The sequence below is a fragment of the Vipera ursinii genome, assembly GCF_947247035.1.
Source record: "Vipera ursinii genome assembly, chromosome: 5".
Taxonomy (NCBI): Eukaryota; Metazoa; Chordata; class Lepidosauria; order Squamata; family Viperidae; genus Vipera; species Vipera ursinii.
The window spans coordinates 24417445-24441768 of NC_139518.1; the positions used below are offsets into that span (position 1 = coordinate 24417445).

Consider the following 24324-nt stretch of genomic DNA (forward strand, 5'->3'; position numbering starts at 1 on the left):
CTAAATTCTAATTTTAGTTCTAAACTCTAAAGCAGGGGTCTTCAAACTCGGCCCTTTTTTGACTCATGGACTTCAACTCCCAGAATTCCTCAGCCAGCGTAGCTGGCTGAGGAATTCTGGGAGTTGAAGTCCATGAGTCATAAAAGGGCCGAGTTTGAAGACCCCTGCTCTAAAGACGCGCTGGCTGGGGAATTCTGGGAACTGAAGTCCACGCCTCTTAAAGTTCCGGCGGTTCAGAAACCACGGCTCTTTGGGAACGCCTACTTAGCGGCGTCTGCGCCTGCGCGCCAGCCTTTCCTTTCCGAACGGAAGTTAATAATCCTGGATCAGACCGGCTTGAGTTCGTAGCTGGTTCTGTTTCCGGAGGTCATCTCGTCCGCCCGGTCTCACGAACGGCGTTTGTGTTACGGGTTTACGATGAGCTATGAGCACCGCCGGGGTTGGGGCCGTAGGGACGGGCCCCGCGCTTCGCAGCCGTCGTCCTCCTCCTCCTCCTCCTCTTCTTCCACCGGTGGCGGAGGAAGAGGCGGAGGGGGAGGCGGAGGGGGCCGCAGCCGTCCTCCTCCTCACCTGAAGGGCCGCGAGATTGGCCTCTGGTACGCCCGGAGACAAGGCGAGAGAAGCAAAGAGGCCGAGAGGCAGCAGGTGGGTGATGGTACCGGCAAGGAAAAAAAGAGAGGGAGCAGAAGAGCGGAGACCTCCTTAGTTTGCGATGCGGGATAATAATGCCTTCTCCTCAGTTAAAGGTCGTTTTCCTGGATAGGCTGCCGAGCCTGAAAATACGGCGAGGAGTTCGGCTGATGGGGGAGTTGCAGCCACAGAAGTGACGGTGAAGTTATCTCTGAAGCCTGGGGAACTGTTCAGTTTAATCTCTGGGGGGCTTTGAGGTTCTCGAATTCTGTGAAAAGGGAAAAAAAATCTCTAGCTATTTTCCTGAATAGCGATACACCTCCTTCAAATCAGGCTTTTATTACTCATAGACCAGCATAGTATATGTATCTTTAATAATAATAATAATAATAATAATAATAATAATAATAATAATAATAATAATAATAATAATAATAATAACAACAACAACAACAACAACAACAACAACAACAACAACAACAACAACAACAACAATAATAATAATAAACCTTTATTGTCAAAGTACAACATGTGTACATTGAGATTAGCTGAGCCTCCCCCACGCGCTCCCTACCCCCAACACACAGTGACAACAAACCCTCCATCCTACCACACCATGTGAACCAACTACACCACACACCGGCCTCCCAAGTCAATTCTGCATAAATTCACAGAGATTATGTCCCATTCAAAAGCCTAACAGCCCACGGATAAAAGCTCTTTTTCAGCCTGTTGGTACGGCTGGCTATACTCCTATATCTCCTACCGGATGGTAGGAGAGTAAAGGGATACCATTCTTTATTTGTCTTTTTTTCCCCCCAAGCAAAAGAAACTTCCACTATTGTAACCTTTGAACCTCTCTGTGGCATTTCTTTGATGACTTGGATTATTCCCTCCCGTTCTGGTTTTAGGAGACCCCCTTCTCTGTGCACTGTATCGAGCTGAACTTAATAAAACAAGTGGGTTGTATGATGATACTCTTACGCAGTTTTAGCTTGTGGTTCTTTGATAATGTGGAATTGATTCTTTTCAGCTCCTGTTTGTTTGATGTTTTGTTAATCTGTGGTATTTGTCACATTGTTAAACTATTGTGTTATTTTTAATATGCCACTCAGACACTTTTAGCATATCTTACTAAATGTAAGTAATTGTATGAACCAATTGCTATAGCAGTTCGTAGTGGTTAGCACATGTTACGTGTCATCTAAGTCCACCTTCAGAACCTGAAACCTTTTCATTGGCCTTTTAGAGGTTCTGCTATTCTCAAAATTAGAAATTTTGCTTTTCCTGCTCACTGTCATTGCCCATCTGGATTTTGGGGCACATAATGTAATGATTTATAGAGGAGCAAAGATACTTAGAAGAATGGCCCTGTTTCTTTTCACTCCTTCTGCAATATCCTTATCCAACATCTGGATAAAATTGGTCAGTGAGACAGTTAAATCGAGAATAAAATTAAATACTGCATGTTAAGTTTTTAATAAGATACATTTTATTTACATAGAGAGCTGTGGTACATATGGATGAACGCAGAGAAGAACAGATTGTACAGTTGCTGAATACTGTCCAGAACAAAAATGAAAAAGAGCAAGAAGCTATGTCTTGGTGGTCTGATGAAGAAGGGTAATAAGAACATTCAATCTTTTTTGTTTTAGACAAAGTTGCTTTATTTTTCAGTAGGAATTAGAAGCCAAGCAGGGTTAGCTTAAGAATGGTAAAACAAGTAATACAACCTGGTCTGATTTCTTGTCTTGATTGGAGTTAAAGAATATAAGTTTTGAGATCATCTGGTTCAATCTCCTGCCCTGTGTATCAGTCCACTGCTATCTGCAACAGGTGGCCATCCAGGTTCTGTTAAAAAAATAAATCCAGTGAAGGCGAATGGACCGTCACCTAAGACAGTCTGTTCTAATATTAAATAGTTCTCACTGTTAAACTTTTTTTTCTCCTGATGTCTGACCCAACCTACCTTCTTGTCATTTCATGCCCTTTGTTTCTTACCCTGTCTTTTGCACCAAATGTAATAGTACTGCCTTTCTTTTCCATGACAGCCCTCCAAATGCTTGAAGACAGCTGTCATATTTTCTCTTCCAGACTAAGCATAGCCGATGCCTCAAACTGTTTTTTTTTTAATCTTTTCCTTAAAAAGGTAAAGGTTCCCCCGCACATGCATGCTAGTTGTTTCCGACTCTAGGGGCTCTCCGTTTCAAAGGCGAAGAGCCAGCGCTTGTCCGAGGACATCTCCGTAGTCATGTGGCCGGCATGACTAGACACCAAAGGCGCACGGAACGCTGTTACCTTCCCACCGTAGTGGTCCCTATTTTTCTACTTGCATTTTTATGTGCTTTCGAACTGCTAGGTTGGCATAAGCTGGGATGAGTAACAGGCATTCACTCTGTTACATGGCACTCGGGATTCGACCCGCCAAACTGCCGACCTTCTGATCGATAAGCTCAGCGTCCTAACCCACTGAGCCTTTATCATTTATCATTTCCTTGTAGCCCCCTTTATCATCTTGGTTTGCTGTCCTGTGACATACTTCAGTCTGTCATTAAGCTTCCTAAAATGAAGTGCTGGAATGAAGTAATAGTTTGGGCTCAGTCAAATAATATTAATTTCTTGTGGGACATTAGTGTAGGCAAAATACACTAAATCCTTCACATGATTGATCAGATAAATAGATCATTCTATCAAAAAGGAGGATTTGAGTGTTTGGGCATGATTTATTCTTGATAAATCCATTCTAGGTCCTATCAAATGATGTATTGTTTCCTGTATGCTGGCTGCTTAACATCTGATCCACTGTATGCCACAGATTGACCATTTTGTTGCCAAAGTCATGACTAATATTTGCCTTTCTCCTGTCCTCTGGCAATATTTCTATCTGGGATTTCTCAATGATCACAGAAAGGGGCTTGGAAATGACATCTATGAGCTCCTTCAGAATTTTTGAATGATGTAATTAATGTCATCCTAGAATTTTAAATTCACTCATTCATGATAACCAGATGCTTGCTTGCTTATTTATTTATTTATTTATTTACTTACTTACTTACTTACTTACTTACTTACTTACTTACTGTGGTCTCACTCTCTTTTTGTTACTCTGCTTTAGTCCATTTAAAACTTTGTCTTTCATTTGGTTAAAAATAGTCAGTCTGATATTTTCCTTGTATTTTGGACTATAGTATTCATAATCCCTTTCCATTGTCCATGCTACCTGAAACCAGTTCTAATTGAATCTGTATGGGGTGGGGGAGGAAATCTAGTGTATGTAGTGTATGTATACATAAAGGTAGTCCTTGTTTAGCAACCACAACTGGTACTGGCAACTCTGTTTTTGAAGGAAAGTGTATTTAAGTAAAACTGCTTATGAACTTCAACATTCCTTTGCTCTACAGATCTGTAAAGGTTGTAAATGTAAAAATTGGTCATAAAGTTACTTTTTCATCACTGTCATAACTGCAAATGATCAGCAAACAAGGCAGTCTCTAAACGAGGACTGCCTACACAACATACACACACACAGTCATTTGTTTATTTGCTGTTATGTGAAGCATATAACAGAGCTTTTTAATTTGAGACATTGTCCATAGGTATAGGCATTATTAGACAGAGGAATTAGTTGAATCTTTGATTACTTGATATTGTATGATAACACTAGTCCTGTGAATAACTAACATGCCGAAGTTTGATTGCTTACGATGAGTATAGCTAGATAAATTTAGATAGTTGATGTAAAACTGCACCTGTCTTTTACTGTCATATTATTCTAAATACCTTTTCCAACACTTTCTCTGAATGTTGTCTCCATTGATAGTTTTTTTTTGTATTTATATTAACTAAATCAACAGCTCCCTGAATCAGGGAGATAAGTGTACAGGAGTCATGATGACCTTACACGTTTTATAATTACAAGTTTTAGGCTGGAGCTTGAAAAGAAAGTACAAATAAAATCTGACTTTACAAGAATCATTGAAATTAATAGCACCTACTTAATTGTAGATGAGCAGATAATTATAGATCAGACTTTTAGGATTAAATGTACATTTCAGTAACATGCACTTTTTCATGCTTGCAATTATTCTTACCCAGGTATACAAAGGAGGTTCCTACTAAAACAAAGCCTGTGGTGGAAAATCCTGTTGTGGAGAAGGCTCCTGAAAGGAGAAGGCCAGCACTGGAAAAATCATTTCTAGTTCAAGATTCGGAATATCTCTTACAAGAAAATATGCCTAATAGTGACTTAGATGAACAATTCAAAGAAGAACTGAAAAAGAAAAAGTCTGATTCAAGATATATTGAGATGCAGGTACTGAGATTCTCTGAATGGCAGGATACAACTTTTTAAAAATCATCTAAGATTTATGTTATTACTTTCCCTTAAAATTATAATGAATTGTACAAAAAAGGCGATATAATTCAACAGAGCATTAGGTAGCAATCGTACAAATCTAGAATCAGTGAAACTTAATTTCTGAGTTGATATCTGTAGAATTGTCTTACAATAGAGCATTTTTTCCTTTCAGTCAAGAATGCTCAATTATTGAAGTTTCATACTCTGAAGTCCTGTTGGCAATGGAATGCTGAAGTGGAAGTGAGGGAGAAAAGTAGTTTATATATTTATGTCCACTCGGAGTTAATAATTTTCATAATAGAATAGGATCAATGTCAAGGTCTAGGAATAATGTAAATACATTGGCAGTTTAAATAATATTGAATTTCGTTTCAGTGGAGCTAGGATAAAGCCTTATTTCTTATTACATAAGGCAGCTTAGTTTGTGTCAGCAGACAGGGCACCAAGGTATTAAACAAACAAGACCAAACAGGCCAAGATTATGGGTAAGTGATTTGGCAGTTGAAATAAATCCAGTAAATGTTAGAATTATAAAATGCTCTTGGTGTCTTGGTAAAATGGAAGGACAAAACTTAGGTTCAAGAAATTCATGTATTGGGCTAACATGTTACGAGATAATCTATAAGATTGTGAACTATGCCCTTCTGGGCAAATATTTTTATAATCAGAGAAAAATAATTCAAGAGGTACATAAGTAAATTTAATTATGTCTCCTCTGCATACCTTTGGGATATCATTTTTGTTCCCAACCAGTGTTGTTCAGTTAACAACTTCATATGTAAAAGTAGGTGGATCTCAGCTTACCACTAAGTAGATTAAGCATTTATTCCCTCTTTAAATTTTGATCTCAGTGAGAAGCTGATCTGCAGTAGGCAGTCTGTCAGAGTTTGGGCTTAATTTGAAGGATCTTATTGCAGATTATGGTATCATTTTCATTGAGTCTAGCACTCCAGTGATGTCAGCAGTATGATTTAGAGAAAGGCATGCTAAGGTATTTCTTTAGCAGAGATACTATCTCCTAAATACCAGGTACATGTGGTCTTGTTTCAATAAATTTTTAATTGATAGTTTTAAAAAATATTCTTAAATGTGAAGAGAGAACTGAACTCCTTTGAATGGGGGATATAAAGGAAATTATATGTTATTGAACTGTTTAAAATAAATTATTATGAAATAACCAAGCTTCATGTTCTTTAATTTGCAGAGATTTCGTGAGAAATTGCCTTCCTACAGTATGAGGAAGGTATGGAATGTTTATTGAAACAATTTGTATGTTTAACAGGGTTTGGATAAAGAGATTTAATATGAACAAAATGAATGCTAAACATCTTGAGAGAAATCTCAATAACATGCTAAAAGTGGTGTAATAGGGTGATTTCTGTGAAGGAGTTAGAGCTTGATTATATACAGTAACATCAAATTTAATGACCATTTTTTAAAAGAATTGTCATCTAGTCTTCCTGCTGAGACTGTTATGAAGCTAATGTTAAAACACTACTTCTTTTAGTGAGGTTGGCTAAGGATGTAGACTATAACTCAAGAAATTAAGTAGCTGCTTATAAAGTACTTATAAACTGTTGTTTTATTAATGCTAAAATTTATTTATTAGGAAGCCATAACAATCTTAAAGGAGACAAATTTTATAGCCGAATCGATGCCCATTTCTAACATGTAAGACTTGTGCCAGCCATAGTACAAGGTATAAGACTAGCTGTATTTGTTTCTATTTATTTTCCGTAATCCATTTTTCTGATCAGAGAAGTAAGAATAAATGCAGACATTTCAGATGTAGTGCAGTTGTGTTGCTGGAGATACACCAAATGATAAGCATTTGGATTTTGCAAATACAGACTGCTATTTGAAGAATTCTCAACGTGTCTGTTTTTCTCTTTCCCAGCATCATTAATAACGGGGCTACAGTTGGTATAACTGTTCCTGGCTGTGCTACATATCTTTTAAAATGAATGCTGTTTGTTTGTTAATTAATTTAATTTATATTCCATGTTTTATTTAGAGCAGTTCAGACAGATAGCGTAATTGAAGCCAAAATAAGTTACCTAATAAAGTTAGTACTAAGTTATCATTGTGTAGTCTGAATTTTATTTACTTCATCGAATTGGTACATGGATACAGATTTGGTGCATTTATGCACACAGAGTGACCACTTTTATTCTTTTTAAAACAGGAACTCGTCAACCTTATAAATAACAGTCGGGTAACTGTAATAAGTGGTGAGACTGGTTGTGGAAAAACGACCCAGGTAACCCAGTTCATTTTGGATGACTATATTGAAAGAGGAAAAGGATCTTCTTGCAGGATTGTGTGCACTCAGCCTAGGAGAATCAGTGCTATTTCTGTAAGTGATATTTAACTCCATTCTGAAATTAAAAGTAGTAACTTTGTTATAGAAATAAATATATTTTAATAAAGTATTTCTTTTTTAAAATTAAGGTAGCAGAAAGAGTTGCAGTAGAAAGGGCTGAAAGCTGTGGTAATGGAAAAAGCATTGGATATCAAATTCGCCTTGAAAAGTATGTTATTCTTGTTTATAGCCTGACATTTAATAGAATGTAGATTCTTTTGAACCAATGAAGGAGAATATTTGTAGCTCAGGGTTGAAATGAGGGTGCCTTGGTGCTCTCTGAGCTTGCTTGTTTTCTTGCAGACGTTTCATTACCCTAACTAGGTAACATCATCAGTGCTAGTAAGGAGTGGTGTTTGCTGTCAGTTTATGTTCTGGGGTCTTGCCTGTCTGTATGGGTGGGGGTGGTGTTAGGGATTGTGTGGTTGGGCTGTTTACTAACGGCTCTTTGGCAGTTTCTTGATTGGAGTATTGCTTACTTGATTGTTGGTCTGAAGTTGACCTTGGAATTAATCTATGCTGATCTGAGTGCTGATTACTGGTGGAGAGGTACTAGAGTCTTTTTCTCTTTGGGGCTGGTTGTCTCTTTTGCATAGCCTGTAAATGTTGTTAATGTTTATGTGTCTACAGTGTTTCCCTGAAAATAAGAGTTGGTCTTATATATTTTTTGCCTCCAAGGAGGCACCAGGTTTTATTTTCGGGGGATGTTTTACCCACTTACCTTAGGACCGCTGCATCCACTCCTCTCACGCCCTGACACATGCCTCACCACTGCCTAAGCTCTTCTGTGGCCGCTTGCAACCGCACATTATGTAGCACATTGTGCCAGTGCTGCAGGAGGCTGTGTGGCTCATTGTGCCACTCGCAGCGGGAGGCTGCATGGCTTGTGCCAATTGTGCCGGTGCCACCGGTCTAATCCTAACCAACCCTGCCCTAGCTTGATTTTTACGTATGCGCCTTGCCCCCAAACTAGGGCTTATTTTGGGGGTAGGGCTTATATTATGAGCAGATGTAAAAATCCAGCTAGGTCTTATTTTTGGGATAGGTCTTATTTTGGGGAAAACATGGGATAGAAATTCCCTGGCATTTTTGGATTTGGTCTGGTCTAGGATTATCAATATTCCCGTTTGAAACTATGGTTAAATCTGTCTATGTGTTGTGAAATTAAAGAATTTTCGTCATGCCTTTTGACTGCCAGTTGGTGTTCATGGATGCGTTTTGCCAGTCTTCTGCCTGTTTCTCCTACATAGTGGTTGTCGCAGTTCTTACGTTGTATGGTGTCGCTGACTCCTGATTTTTCTTCTGGGGTTGCTGGGTCTTTTGGTTTGCTTAGGACAGACATGTCAAACACAAGGCCTGGGGGCCAGATCCGGCCCGCGAAGTGGTTTCATGTGGCCCGCGAAGCCATCCTGGAAACAGTGAGGGAACGGCCCCCACTGCCTTGGCCCTGGCCCAGAGACCCTCCTTCTGCCAGAGACCCTCAGATCTGTCCCACTCCTGCCCAGGCCCCCATAGGCACCCTTGATGCGAACGATGTAGAGCTGGCCACGCCCACCCAGTAGGCCATACGCACTCTAGCCACACCCACCCAGTAGGCCACACCCACCCAGGCCATACCCACCCGGCCCCCTGAGGGCAACCGCAATGCTGATGCGGCCCTCAGTGAAATTGAGTTTGACACCCCTGGCTTAGGATGTTTTGAAGGGCTTTGGTTGGCTTGTGTGCTATGCTGATTCCATATGGTTGTAGTAGTCTGTGGTTTCTGATATATACTTGATGTATGGCAGTGTAATTCTTTTTAAGGTTTGAGTTGGTTGTGCTGTTGACTTTTTGTGTGGGTATCCATTTTGTTGGAATGTGTTGTGCAGATGCTCCATTTCCTTTTTCTGCTGTTCTAGGTTGCTACACAGTGCTTCTACAACTACTACAGACTAATCTTTTGAAATTTTGCATCACAACATCATATTTTAATGATTTTATGAGAGTTAAAACTATTTTTGGGTGAATATCATGGACAGTTCCCTTGTCCATCACCAGTAGTTTACAAACTACCTAATAGGTTTTTTTTAGTATAGTTAATGTAGTACATATTTGTGCAGAATTAATTCCAGATATAAATTTCTGTGAAGAGTTTCTTCCATTCTTTAGTACAACTAGAATCCAATAGAAACATTTTCCTGACATTTTTTCAGCACCACCAGAATCTGTTCGTGTGTTATTCAAGCAGCTTCTAGATAATTTCTAATGCCAGTGGAATATGATTGAATGCAATTTTTGATCCGCTCTATTGATTTCAGTTGAGATTTTGTCTAAGGAAACGTGTTGATAGAATTATAGTTGTCATCTTTATTTTGCACAGTCACTCACTTCATTTGGATCTTAATAAGTGAGTAGAGCTGTTGCTAAAGTCAAATTGATTCATTCTAGCTTTTAAAATTGTATGTCTCTTCCTAGTCGGCTATTGATTCTTTCAAATGCAAAAAAGGGGGAACTGAAGTATTCTTAATGGATTTCTTTCAGCCGGTTGCCAAGGAGACAAGGTTCAATTTTATACTGCACAACAGGAATTGTCCTGCAGTGGCTCCAGTCAGACAAGTATGTATTTTTTTTTATCAAAAGAACCAATAAATGAGCTTTTCAAGGATTTATTTAATGGAACATTTGCTGCTGCTAACAATTGTACTTGTTATGCCCAGTGATTTCCATTTACTTACAACTTTTTAATTTATTTCTGGTTTTGAAAGCCACTATGTCTATTTCCTTTTTATTTTTTTTTGTAGACAATTGTCCAGTGTAAGTCATGTAATCCTTGATGAAGTCCATGAGAGAAATCTTCAATCAGATGTTTTAATGGCAATAATTAAAGACCTCCTGAATGTACGACTAGATTTGAAAGTAATTCTGATGAGTGCTACACTGAATGCTGAGAAGTTTTCGGATTATTTTGGTATATGACATAACATTTTAATATGTAAAATGTAATTTGTTTAAACTGTTGCTAGTATCTAAAAATAAAACAAGTCTAAACTGAGAAATCAAGTGATCATGAGACTAGTGTGGAATACTTCTGAATCAGAATAGCTAAATCAAAATAGCTAATAAATGTGTAATATGGCACACATTTTTAGGTGCATATAAATTTGGCAAATATTGCAAAATATAAAGTGAGGCCAGAACACAAACGTATTTGAGATTAATTTCAATTAATGTTTTATAGCAGAGGTCCCCAACCTTTTGGGCACCAGGGACCGGTTCTGTGGAGAGAGGTTTTTCTATGGACTGGAGGGTGCATGGTTTGGTGTGCTGCCTGCATCTCACAGATGGGGCTTTGCTTGTTTGTGTGGACCGGTTGCTGGCATGCCATAGCCTAGTAGTAGTCCACAGACCGGGGGGTTTGGGACCCCTGTTGTATAGCATTTTTTTTCTTTAGGGAAAAAAAGGGTTTTTATAGCTTGGGTTGATTTTATAGCTTTAGAGTGCAAAATAGGTGTTCCAAACTTAACAATATTTACATGTATGTTTACATATTTTGGAAGCCAGAAAATAAATGAATGTGTTACAAAGTGGGGTTTGAGATGTGGAGGTCTGCTTCTTAATCCATTCCATTGACACTTTGAAGACCACAGCATGAAATCTATTTTCTGGCCTTTCATGTGTAGATAATTTAGAAGCATGCTGAGGCTTTAGCTGGGTTTCTGTTAAGGTACTATTTGTGCTTTGCTGTTTGTTGTAACATTTTTTTTAAGTTATACAAGTATATTCCGTAAATGGACTGTTAACTCATCCAAACAGCATCTTTGTATGAATACTAACAGTGCACATTCCCAAGATGTTACAGGGGTTACTCTTTTGCCTTCTAATGCACAGAGAGGTTTGCAGTTGGGATTTTGTTTGTATAGTTTTGTATTCCTTATAGTACTCTTGTGCACATGCAAAAGAATGTTTTCATTCTTTTAAGAAACTAGATCAGTGCAGGTTCTTTTATTCTATATATGCTTCATGTTTTTTTCTTCTGTTACAGTATTTTGTACCTAGTCAAAGTTTCATTCACATAGCAGTCCGTTAAAAATGCTAGTGTTGTAATATTGTTTCCTCTTCTTTATGGCAGATGGTTGTCCTATGATCCATATTCCTGGCTTGGCTTATCCTGTCAAGGAATACCTTTTGGAAGATGTAATTGAGAAATTACGGTTAGTCAGAAGACTCCTTTTCCCTTCCTTTTCAGAATTGGGCTTGCAGCATCCCATGATCATGCAGTTGCAATTGGTAATCTTCCTCCCAGCTTCCTACAAACAAAGTCCATGGTAATTGGGCATGGAAGGCTGCAGGTTGCTCCCACTGCTTTTCTCTCTTACAGAGAGAGATCTCATACTCTATAGCACACTTGCAACATCCCCTCCCCGGTCTGCACAAAATTGAATGGTGCCCCAGCACTCACCTTACCTGACTCTATAGTATTCACCTGCCCTTTGGTTTGCTTGCAAGCTACCTAGGATTTGCACCTTCCAGCCAGCGTCTTGCCTTGGCTTTGCTTGTGGGAAGCTGGCAGGAAGTTGCAAGTCACAGTCACCTGAGGTCCTTACCCAACAGCCCACAATTTTCACATCACTATGGCAACAGCGATTGCTGAGATTGCTGTTGTTAAGTGATAGAGTCAATAGCTAAGTGAAACAGTTACACGATGTAGTGCTTTATGACCACATTGCTTACCAATGGAAATTCTGGTCCCAATTACATTAAGCAAGGATTATTTGTAGTGCAATAAAAAAGTGAAAATCCATTTTGCAAACAAATCTAATCTTGCTACAATTCTGTAATCATAACACTGTGTCTGTTTGAAGATACATGCCAGAAAATACAGATCGCAGGCCGCATTGGAAAAAGAGATTTATGCAGGGACATATAAGCAGACCAGAAAAGGAAGAAAAAGAAGAAATTTATCATGAACAATGGCCAGATTATGTAAAGCAATTAAGAACACGGTATGTATATTTCATCTCCCTTTTTAAAGCAACTTTCAACTTTTCTTTTATCTAATAACTTAACTTTTTCTAAGGACGCAAGCTATTGACTAACTGACAATTGACTTCATGGTAAATATGTGAAATTGTGAAACAAGTATACAACTGTTTTAAAGTAGCAGTATTTTTAGAATTTTTGATAAGTGTATTGAATTGTCAGTAAATTTATGACATTTATATACATTAGGATGGGGGAAAGCAAAAAAAAAGTTCTCATTGCTTGAAAGCAAATAGTTTATTTAATGTAATTCCTTTTTAGAACTATTACTCTGCCCTTAACATGCACCATAATTAGTTGTGTTCTTTTTTTCATACAGTGAGAAGCAGCATACTCTTCTTAAGCATAGCAATTTTGTATTGACTGTACTGTTTCTTTAATTTCTACATGATTTCTAGATATTCAGAAACTACAATTGATGCACTGGAAATGATGGATGATGATAAAATTGATCTTGATTTGATAGCAGCATTAATCAGATATATTGCCCTTGAAGAAGAGGTGAGTTTCTTATTGGCTAGTAGAATGACTTGCCTGTTTTATTTAGTTGTTTAGTTGTCTGCAAAGGACTGTTAATATACATTGAGAAACAGTGAAAAGAGCCATATTGGTGTAGTGGTTAAGATGCTAGCCTAGAAAGCAGGAGACTTGAGTTCTAATCCTGCCTTAGGCATGAAAGCCAGATGGGTAATTTTGGACCAGCCTCTTTCTCTGTCCAGCCTACCTCATAGGCTTGTTGTGGAGGAAATAGGAATAGGATCAAGTATTAAGTATCTTTATCACATTGAGTTCAATTTCCATGTCCACAATAGAAATAGACAACATCATCTCCACTCAAAATTCAGCAGCTAACGAGAAATGTAGTGGCATTTACAATTTTATTTACAAAAGCAAATAGAAGTTAAGCAGTAAAATAGATTTAACTATTTCTGGTAGGTAATTTATGCTCCTGTAATTGTAGATTTCCTCCCGAATCCCCACAACGAAAGGAGAGATCTTGGTGTTGAAAATTTCCTTGTTGTCTTCTTTCAGTTTCAGTGCCACAGGATCCTCTGGTTGTTGGAGGCTGGAAATAAAAGAAACAAAGAAACTAGGCCTAAGCTTCAGATGAGGGGTGGCCTACCTCTGTTTAAACAAGCTCTATTTAAAAAAGATTGACCTAGAATTATGTATGTGACTATATTGTATGCTACATTGAGGAATTTAAAAATGCAGACGTGTTGTTTAATGCACCTGTTTTATATCCAGGAAGGCGCAATTCTAGTATTTCTTCCTGGATGGGATAACATTAGCACACTGCATGATCTTCTGGTATCTCAAGTTATGTTTAAATCAGGTAAAATTTTAAAACTGAAATACTTTTTTTAATATGGTAGGCTAGACTTTTTGTAGAATAATTCAGTAAATTGTTTTCAGACATATGAAGAACTAAATCAACACTGTCAATTGCTTTGTATGCTAGCAAATATCCAAGCTCTGATTTTCAAGTTACACAATAGCTAAAGTGGGATTGTTGAACTGCATAGTTGGAAAGGCAGCACAGTAAGTGATAATAGTATTTAAGGGATAGGTCAAGGAGATGATAATAATAAAAGCAGCAACAAAAACAGAAACCTATTAAATATATATGCTACCCCATTCCAATGAATCTGGGGATTTGGCTGTTCAATGCTACTGCAATAGATTTAAACTACAATCCAATGCCTATTCAGTTCTGTGAAAAAAAATATTTACCCCTTTCATATTTTCATTTCTGAAAGTTTGCGTGTCTTTACCATCGAACTTCATATACAACACTAATATTTAGTGCTTTTTGCATTTATTTCGTAAACATTTAACAAGCTTTAAAGATGATTACCAACACCTTGAATTGCACTCAGAAGCAGATTAGCAGCCAGTGCGTGAGGCTGCATGGGCCATTCCTCGGGCCATGTTAGAAGAACAAGTAAAAGATACAATGCTAATCTGGAGCAAAAATTTTGGCTATAGCATTGAGCTAGACAATTGGCAATCACTATGGGACAGGAACAGGAGGCTAACGCTAGCCACCACCTATAAAGAAAATTTATACAAAATGTTTTACAGGTGGCACCTTCCCCCCACAAGGCTAGCAAAAATAGATAAAAAAAACCTCACTGACATGCTGGAAATGTAGAAAGTCACCAGGGACCTATTATCACATGTGGTGGGAATGTCTAAAAGCTCACAATTTTTGGCACCTGGTAAAGAATTGGCTTGAAGAGATATCATCACAAAAACTTGAACTAAAACCAGAAACCTTTCTACTAGGGATTATCAATGATAAATTCAGCAAAAGATCTTTATATTTTGTACTGCACATTTTAATTGCAGCAAGATTAGCTTACGCTCAAAAATGGAAAAGAAAAGAAACCCCTACTGAAGAAGAAGTAATAAGCAAAATCCTATCCTGCACTGAAATGGATAAGTTAACATTAGAGGACTATTATGAAATTTGGAACAATGTGTAGAAATGGCTAGAGTTAAGGAGGAACCCTGGGATGAATACCGACTAATTAGTTGATAGTTTAGAAACCTTTTACTAGCACCTATTACAGGACAGAATTGAAAGATACTTAATCACAATGTAGGCAAATGAAAGAATGTTTACCAGAAAACTCATAGATGTTATTTGCACATTTTGTTACAATGTAGAAAAAAACCACTTTTTCCCCTTTCTTTATATATTAGCACTGTTGAAGCTAGGGAAGTTGTAACTTTTGTCCACTTTTGTTTTTAATTGTATATTCAATAAAATCTGGGGTTTTTTTAAAAAAAAGAACTGCCCGTGCCACCACAATCTGCGCCAGCTGTAGCTTTTGAATGCTCTTCACAGGTAGCTCCATATAGAGTGCACTACAATAGTTCAACCATGAGAGTAGGGCCTGAATGACTAAGCACAGTATAATTGCAGTATAAATTGAAAAAGATTTACTTAACATTATCCATAGCATAGCATAGCATAGCTGTGCATAGTAAGTTTATCCATACAGTGCTTACTGGGGCAGTGTGAACTATTTTAAATAGGAACTTCAAGAGTATATTAATATAAGGAAAACATTCCCCTGTGCTTGAAACATTAAAGTAGTAGCATCCTCTGTAAGGATTGGTGTGCCTGTTTGAAGACTTTCCTCTCTCCCTTCCATGCACAAATTGTTCCCTCTGATTTTCATGCCCACACGAACATGCACTTTGAGAGAATCTTTGGAGCAACTGTTCCCCCCCCCCCCAGCTGTTAAAATTGTACATTTGGAAGAGAGGACAAAGATCATCTAGTAAACCCTTTGTAGCATGCAGAAAAACTAAATCATTCTTGAGAAGTGACTCTGCAGTTCTTCCTTAAAAATTAGCAGAGGTGGGATATCCCAATCTCCATAGATGAAAAGATCTATCCCTTCAAATGTTTTACACATTGCCAACTGCTAGGAAATTTTGATTAAATATTTCTCATTAGCCTTTCTGTCAAATCCATCCATTCCAATTTATTCAGTACCTACTCTAATATTGACAATAAACAGTATTTTTCCCTTTGTAACAACAAATGTGCCTCTATTAAAAATATTCAGTAAAACTTAAGTTTTTAATTAATTGAAAAGTATTTTTGAAAACTATTTGTACAGCTTCATTGTCTTTTTATACTTAAGCTCTCTACTTTTTTCTGTTTTCTAACTGAAACACAACATGTGTATTTTAATTTTCAGATAGATTTGTCATCATACCTTTGCATTCATTGATGCCTACTGTTAACCAGACTCAGGTATGTATAACTAGTGCAAACCATAATTTTATTAACCTTATCTATAGAAGTAGTCCTCCCAGACTGACTGCATCATTTGGCAACCTTTTGAACTTGCAACAGTGTAAAAAATAATAACTTTACAACCAGTCTTCGCATTTATAGCCGTGGTAGCATCCATGGTATTTATTTTTTTATCACATTTCTACACCTCCAATCTCTCTTAAGTGACACTGGATGATTTATAGTAAAAAAAATCCCATAGTATAAAAGCATAAATAAAAACAGAGTTAAAACCAACTTTAAAACAGAATTTAAAAATGAGCTGTTAAAGTTACATAGGTGGAGGGAGCACCTTCACATCACCAAGCACGTGCAAGATTGCATATCTGTTTTATACTTCTCTGCCAATTGGCAGAGTCAGGTCTGATCCCCATTTGTATGCTTTGCAACAAGCAGAGTTAGTAGGGAAGGCGGAAGTAAAATCATAAGCCAGAGTTCTGTAATGTTTTGTTTAGCAACCATGCTGCTTAGCAATTAAGTTGCTGGTTCTAATTGTGGTCACTAAGTAAGGTCTACCTGTTGTAGAAAATGCATGCATTTTGTATATAATATTTGATGTTGAATTAAATTAATTTAGGCTGGATTTTCACAAAATTCATTAAATTTTCTTAAGATTTTGAAATAATGTGAAAAATCAACATTTTTCCTACTCTGAAAAGATTAAGATCATACTCAAATGTAGCCATTCTAAATGTCACATGTGATAGAATGGTCTTATATTAACTACCCAACTTTGAGCAGTGTTGTATGCCACACAAAGTCTTGTGGGATTGGAGTGGATTATAAATAGTGCAAAATAAATAATAAATACATCTGTTAAGATAAATAACATAATGCTTTAATTAGGGGGAGTTATCTTACTTTGTTTGAAACACTAGTTTTTCAAGAGATTAAAGATTATTGGTGGTAATCAGATTTTGACATAACAAGAATAGATCCATTTGTCAGTAGCACTTGAGTAAGCAGTGGTGGTGAATATTTTTAGCTTGAGTGTGGGATGAGGTGAAAGTTGTCTGAGCTTGTGGGTTGGTTTCCGAACGTTTTGTTACCAGGCTAGGTAACATCTTCAACCAACCCATCCGAGCCCCCCCCCCATCAGCAGTTCACCTACCACTGACCCTGACCTGATGTAACCTCCCCAACACGAGACCCGTCATAAGATTCACACTGATGACTCACACCTGACTGATCACAAGACCCTCACTTGACACACAAACACCTGAAGCCCCTATAAACAGAAGAACACTGACATTGACATCCCCTAAACTCCGCTGAAGATGTTAGCTAGCCTGGTAACAAAACATTTGGAAACCAACCTCAAGCTCGGAGAACAAACTTTCACCCTCAGCACTTGAGTATGTTAGGAGTAGTTCAAATCCCACTGATTTGAGCAAATCTACTCTCTCTATATAAGAAGTTTAGCTTCAGCTCCTTTCTTCCAATTTTTTTTGTTTCTATTTGATTGCTAGCACTTGCTATTTAAACCAATAAATTTAATAATATGTTAAGATCCATGTAATAAAAATGGATTTTATAACATTTATTATTTTTGTGTCTTTTCCATGTTTTTCTTTAGGTGTTCAAAAAGACCCCTCCTGGTGTTCGTAAAATTGTAATTGCTACAAACATTGCTGAGACTAGGTAAACATTAGTTTCTGCTTCTAGAAATACATGAAATTTATTTATTAGCAAAAATTTGAGTGGCTTAATAAAAATTAAGGTGATTTTTTTTTGCATCGTAGTAGGAGTAAAATGGAGGGAAATATTTCTAAACCTTATTTTATCTGTTTTTTCTTTATTAGACTATTTTATTTAGGTATTTTAAAGGATTTACAAGAGGGTCAAGGCATTTTCAGCACTTTTATAAATAGGGTTGCATTCCTGAGTTTGAGATTAGGGTCAGTGCCCATGGCAACTTTGTTGAACCTGCTCTAATTTTATTGACCCAAGAATTGCAGAATTCTGAACCAGGATATAGATTGTCTGTATTGGGAAATTGTGGAGGGCATCAACTTGAGAAAGGCAGGCTAACAGAATAAATGCAAAGATATTTTATTTCTTTTTTTTCGGTTATGCCTCAGAAGGCACATCTGAAATTAAATGAATAGTGCATTGCTATTTTGCTTACACTGCAAAACAGAGTATTTCCACTCTGCCAGTCTTACTTAATTTGGCTTACTTAATTTGGCAGATTTATTTGGCTTAAGGTACCTGTTCTACAATAATTTGATGCTCAAACTGGCAATTCTTACTGATGAAATGTAGATAATTGTATGAAGAATCATTATGTCAAAGGGTTAAGTATTAAACATTATGCAGTTCCATCAAGTTTCTCCCAGTTCTTTCTGGCAATGTGGCTTAATTCTAATATTTCAAGATAAATTTGTCTTCTGATAGTTTTGCCATTTCACACTACAATATTACCAGAATTGCCTTTTTTAAAAAAAAAATATTTGACTTTTTGGCAAAGGAGAAAACAAGGCAGCAGCCAGTAATTGTTGCTGTTCCTCATGGCTTGATTCATCAGCCACGGGTTTGGTGGGGGAGGCAGTGTTTGTTTCTTGCAAGGAAAAAATTACTTTATAAAGGGATTAGCTAAGAATCTGTGTGATGCAGATAAGCAAATTGCTTCTCTCCGTTTCTCATTTCTCTGTTTCTCATTTCTGCAGTATCACCATAGATGATGTAGTTTATGTTATAGATGGAGGAAAGATAAAAGAAACTCATTTTGACACACAGAACAATATCAGCACAATGGCTGCAGAATGGGTTAGCAAAGCAAATGCCAAGCAAAGAAAAGGGAGAGCGGGCAGGTAAGTGTAATGCCTATTGTTATAAAATTTGTTAAGTAAGAAAAAGTGGGCTCATTTGGAAGAATTTCCAATTAACTTGGAAGACATTTCATTTTTTCCCCTTCACTGCATATACCTTCTTAATATTGAAGACTTACTGCTTTCCTATTGCAATTTTATTTGCTGACTGGCTCTTCTAATTTTAATACTTTTTAGTGAGTGGAAAAACAAGATAGTATAGCAGAGCCTCACTATATTTTATGGTAAATATATCAGGCCATTGGGTAGAAATTAGATAAGATAACCCTTATTGTCATTTTTTTTTACTGTGGGCACAGCGTCACACATCAAAAATGAAATTAGGTTGCCTGCTCTCAAAGTGGAACACTTACATGACACACACCTAACCATACTATATACACGTATGTATAGACCCACACCCCTACATATACATAACAAATAAATATTAAATACTGTCCATCTTGAATATATAACGGAAGGAGGAAGCCTGAGAGTTCACAAGGTTAATGCTGTATGGAATGAAACTATGGCTGAACCTGGATGTTCTGCTTCGGATACCATGAAGCCTCCTCCCAGAAGGTAACAAAGAAAACAGGTCGTGAAGAGGATGAGTAGTGTCCCAGATAATCTTACGGACCCTGCTCAAGCAACACTTCTGTGCAGATAATCTTACGGACCCTGCTCAAGCAACACTTCTGTGCTATGTCCTGGATGGGAGGGAGGGAACTGCCAATGATCTTTTCAGCCATCCTCACCACTCTCTGCACCGCCTTCCTGTCTGAAGCAGTGATGCTTCCAAACCAGACTGTGATGCTGTATGACAGGATGCTCTCAATCGTCCACCTGTAGAAAGTGGTCAGGACAGGGGAAGGAAGATGAGCTTTTCACATGCGACGCAGAAAGTGCAGGCGCTGCTGTGCCCGCTTCACCAGTTTTGCTTTATCAAATGCAACTCCTGCTATCTTTAAGTCAGGTGTTTAAACTGTTGAAATTGATTATTCAGTTTGAATTTGTATGTAACACCATTCCGTAAAAAAAATGCCACCAAATAGCTGTAATTATACAAAGCATTCTTATTACTACTTGGAAAAAAGCACTTAATAGAATATACTTTACAGGGTCCAACCTGGCCACTGCTATCACTTATATAATGGTCTTCGTGCCAGTCTGCTAGATGATTATCAATTGCCTGAAATCCTGAGGACACCTTTGGAGGAACTGTGTTTGCAAATCAAGGTAATTTGTGCAATTGGGACAGTGATAATATATCCTGGTGAGGCCTTGGTCTTGCTCTTTAGGAAACCAATTTTGATAAAAATATTGAATTGGTCATTCAGTAGCTTTTACAATAATTCTGAATCTCTAGGTGACCTAGTCCAAAGCTAGGGGTCCTGAAAGATGTTGGGGTACAGAAATCAGGAATAAAAAATAGCAAGTGACATTTTAGTCATTAATGACTAAAATAGATTAGCTGAAAGGTTTATTAAATGGGCTTCTTTTTTACTTTGAGATAAAAGATTAAATCTTGTGAGGATAATGTAGAATAAAATAATTAATTATACATTGGTTAATGTTGACCTTTTACTTTGATTAATATTAATATTAATTGTTAATTGCGTTATTCAAACTATTGATTTGTAAGCATATTGTCAAAAGTTTTAAAAATAAATCTTGAGTAATAAGTATAAGTATATACAGTTTGTTATTAGCATGATTTCTAGTTATTTGATAACACATATTTATTTATTGTTATATTTTTATCCCAGGATTTAATTTAATTTGGTCCAAGGTGGCATATACAGGTAATCCTCGACTTAGGAACACAATTGAACCCAAAATTTCTGTTGCTAATCAAGACACATTTTAAGTGACCTTTGCCCCATTTTATGACCTTTTTTGCCACAGTTAAGTGAACCATTAAATGAATCTGGCATCTGCCATTGACCTTGCTTGTTGGAAGCTGACTGGGAAGGTTACCAATGGTGATCATATGACCCCGGGACAGGGAGACTGTCATAATACATGCAAATTAAGAGCCTTGGTGGAGCAGTGGGCTAATGCCTCCTTAAGTAACACCAGCTGCCTGCAATTAGTGCAGGTTCGAGTCCCACGAGGCTCAAGGTTGACTCAGCCTTCCATCCTTCCGAGGTAGGTAAAATGAGGACCCAGATTGTTGGGGACAATTAAGCTGACTTTGTAATAATGCCGCTTGGGGGTTGTGTGAAAGCCCTAATAAGCAGGCATATACATAGAATTGAAGGCTACTGCTAAGCTTGTAAGCCGCCCTGAGTCTTCAGAGAAGGGCGGGATATAAATGGAATTAAAATAAAATAAATAAAATAAATTGCTAAGTCCCCAAATTTTGATCACGTGACCATGGGGATGCTGCAGCAGTCATAAGCGTGAAAAACGGTCATAACTCAGTTTTTTCAATGCCATTGTGACTTCAAACAGTCACTAAATGACAGGTGGTAAGTCAAGGACTACCTGTATACCTAATGTTCCCACTGCCTATTTTTCTTACAACAACCTCCCTGTGAGGTGGGTGGGTCTGAAAGAGAATAACTGGTTACCCAACTGATTTTCATGCCTAAAAGAGAATTACAAAAGTCAATTTCATGATTTCTAACTTCTCTCCAGAAGTCAGATTGGCCTCCTTAGTAATATTTTTAGTAGACTAGCAATGGATGAATTCTTGAGAATTTCAGGGATGTGATTTTTCTCCTATCATCTTTTCACATTCTATGTGGTGTTATTTGTTTTGATTCCATGAGCTCATTTGGGGTTTTGGAGTCATTAGAATTGTGAATTAGGTATGTTTGTTCAGTTTTCTTACAGGTGATGTTTGATTGTAATTGTTTCACTTTATCATGGACAGATATAATTAAGTAGAATCATGATTTTCTTTCAGATTTTGAAACTTGGAGGTATTGCAAACTTTTTGATGAAGCTCATGGATCCACCATCACGTGATGCTGTCTTGCTGTCCATAAAGCATCTAAAAGAGTTGGTAAGTTTCTTTTTTTCTTCCTTGTATACTAACAAATTTATTCATATATAATTTTAGAGTGATAATTGAAAATTTAAAGAATTACCGAATGAATGCACTTTTCACTTTTGAAATATATTAGATATTTCATTTATATTTAGCCTAAAATAATGCATCATTACTGTAACAATTACTCTCTTCTTTTAGAATAAAAATTATTGCTATAACTACAAATACAAATTTAACATTGCAGCTTTCCAGATTCAAAGTATGTTCCTTTTTGAAATTATATCTTTTTTTTTGAATTACAAAAGAAGTGGTCACTTATAACTAAAATTGTTATATTGGGTTTATAAATAAAATAAAATATAAGCCATGGATGTTTATTTTAATAATTTATCAGTTGCACATTTTAAAAACTTTTAATGAAAGCTTACTGTTGTCTTTACATGTTTCTGTTCATTTTTTTAAAAAAAAAACATGCTTGGAATTGTATGTGTGTTGTTTGTGTCCTGTTATTCTTGTTCATTAGTTAATCTGTATTCTGAACAGTGTGTGAATTTTCTTTTCTTTGTTTCTGCCAAAGGATCAAAAATGCAAGGAATGGCTTTGATATGTTAGCTTTGTGACTGAATTTGGCCTACATTTTGTACTTTCCTGTGATGAAAGCATATGTTTGGACTAAACACAAATATTCTTATGTAAATATGTCACGGTGGAAATTTAAAAAAATAACGCTGCTGCAAGAAACCTAATAATCTAGTAGCTCATTCTTCTTTATTAAAGCCCTTATTCATGCTCTCCTCTTTCAGGTTTTATGTTTTTTCAATGATTCTGTCTTTTTCTTCTTCCCAATTGGTGTTCTTTCACTGATAGAATGCATTGGACAGACAAGAACAGTTGACTCCCCTTGGTGTCCACTTGGCAAGATTACCTGTGGAGCCACACATTGGAAAAATGATTCTGTTTGGAGCTTTATTTTGTTGCTTAGATCCTGTTCTCACTATTGCAGCTGGCCTCAGCTTCAAGGACCCTTTTATCATTCCCTTGGTAATGTATTTGAGGATAAAATTAAAAGCATGTAAACACCTTTTTTAAAAAAAATGCTTGTAAGCAGAAGGTGGCAGAAATCCAAATGTTTTACTTGATTCTATTCTAATTGTAGTAAATTCAATGATACTGTGTGTTGCATGCTCAGAATGTTCTTTTTTTTTAAAAAAACTGAAAACGGATGAAAAGATGTTCTTTGTTAACTCAATAAGTATTTTCCTCCTCTAAAGGGTAAAGAAAAATTAGCAGATGCAAGAAGAAAGGAGCTCTCAAGGAATTCTAAAAGTGATCACCTCACTGTTGTGAATGCTTTCAAGGTAATTCGGTTAAAACTGGCAATCTGTAGTAGCTGCCTCTTTGAAAGAGAAGCATGCAGAAATCATAGATATAAGAAACCTTTATTGCTTGGCAATGAATGAAAGCCATAGGAGTTTTCTTACTGTGTATATATTTGGTTTGCTGACAGAGTGACGCTTAATCTATGTTACAAATACTTCAGTTTGGACACCAAAATCTTACATTAGTAACAGCTGTGATTCATTCTAAATAATCCTAACTCTTCAGTTTAATTTCATTTCAGTGTTCCCATCTGTTTTGTAGATCTTTATCTGTATTTTAAAACCTTAATTACTTGTTTGTGACCAATAAAAAGTCTTGTGATAAAGATAAGTTGTTGGATCATAGTCCATTAGCTGCCTTATTAAAAATAGTGCTTTGGAATTATTTTAATTATCTATTACATTTTTATGCTGTCCATCACCCCTACAAGGCAAGTGGGATTATTCTTTCCCTATTCCTATTATACCACTTAATGCTATATGGAAGTACAATTAATTTTGCTTGGAGCTTTTTCTTGTTTTGCCTAAGTAGATAATTGTATGACTGAGATTATCAGTGTACTTCCTCAAAAATAATGCATTTTAATTACAAAAATTCCTATTATTTCCTATGAAGATTCCTAAATCTGCTTGCTATCCGGCATCTCATTGTATTTTAACAATCACATTTACATATCCATTTTTCTTTGAGTTATCTAGTAGGGCCTGTATTAAAACATGATTCTGTTTTCAGGGTTGGGAAGAAGCTCAGCGGCGTGGCTTCAGGTACGAGAAGGATTATTGCTGGGAGTATTTTCTTTCTTCAAATACCCTGCAGGTAATAACTGTTCGCTCCTTGTGTAATGTAGGGAATCCAAACTACATTCCTCCATCCACATTGTCTCTGGCAGGAAACTGCATTTTACAAACTCTACAAGAGGTTACTTGATGCTTATATGTTATTCTCTAG

At 36.9% G+C, this 24324-nt stretch overlaps 1 protein-coding gene across 4 annotated transcripts in view; it reads left to right on the top strand.

Moving 5' to 3' along the window:
- The first annotated feature begins 335 nt into the window (after positions 1-335).
- The window catches only part of DHX36 (DEAH-box helicase 36), a 31891-nt gene continuing 7902 nt past the window's right edge, over positions 336-24324 (top strand). For 3 of the 4 annotated variants that reach the window (XR_014492757.1, XR_014492758.1, XM_083364662.1), the window contains exons 1-20: positions 336-645; positions 2135-2253; positions 4726-4942; positions 6192-6230; positions 7173-7343; positions 7439-7518; positions 9870-9944; positions 10130-10296; positions 11458-11539; positions 12191-12331; positions 12767-12869; positions 13617-13704; positions 16088-16143; positions 17762-17826; positions 18855-18998; positions 20117-20234; positions 21910-22008; positions 22864-23037; positions 23268-23354; positions 24109-24192. Coding sequence is in view for 2 of the 4 variants with exons in the window: in XM_083364662.1 (XP_083220788.1) it covers positions 418-645; positions 2135-2253; positions 4726-4942; positions 6192-6230; positions 7173-7343; positions 7439-7518; positions 9870-9944; positions 10130-10296; positions 11458-11539; positions 12191-12331; positions 12767-12869; positions 13617-13704; positions 16088-16143; positions 17762-17826; positions 18855-18998; positions 20117-20234; positions 21910-22008; positions 22864-23037; positions 23268-23354; positions 24109-24192 (2337 nt within the window). In the remaining 2 variants the exon portion in view is untranslated. The remainder of the gene's footprint in view (positions 646-2134; positions 2254-4725; positions 4943-6191; positions 6231-7172; positions 7344-7438; positions 7519-9869; positions 9945-10129; positions 10297-11457; positions 11540-12190; positions 12332-12766; positions 12870-13616; positions 13705-16087; positions 16144-17761; positions 17827-18854; positions 18999-20116; positions 20235-21909; positions 22009-22863; positions 23038-23267; positions 23355-24108; positions 24193-24324) is intronic. The other variant, XM_083364663.1, reaches the window with a different exon arrangement.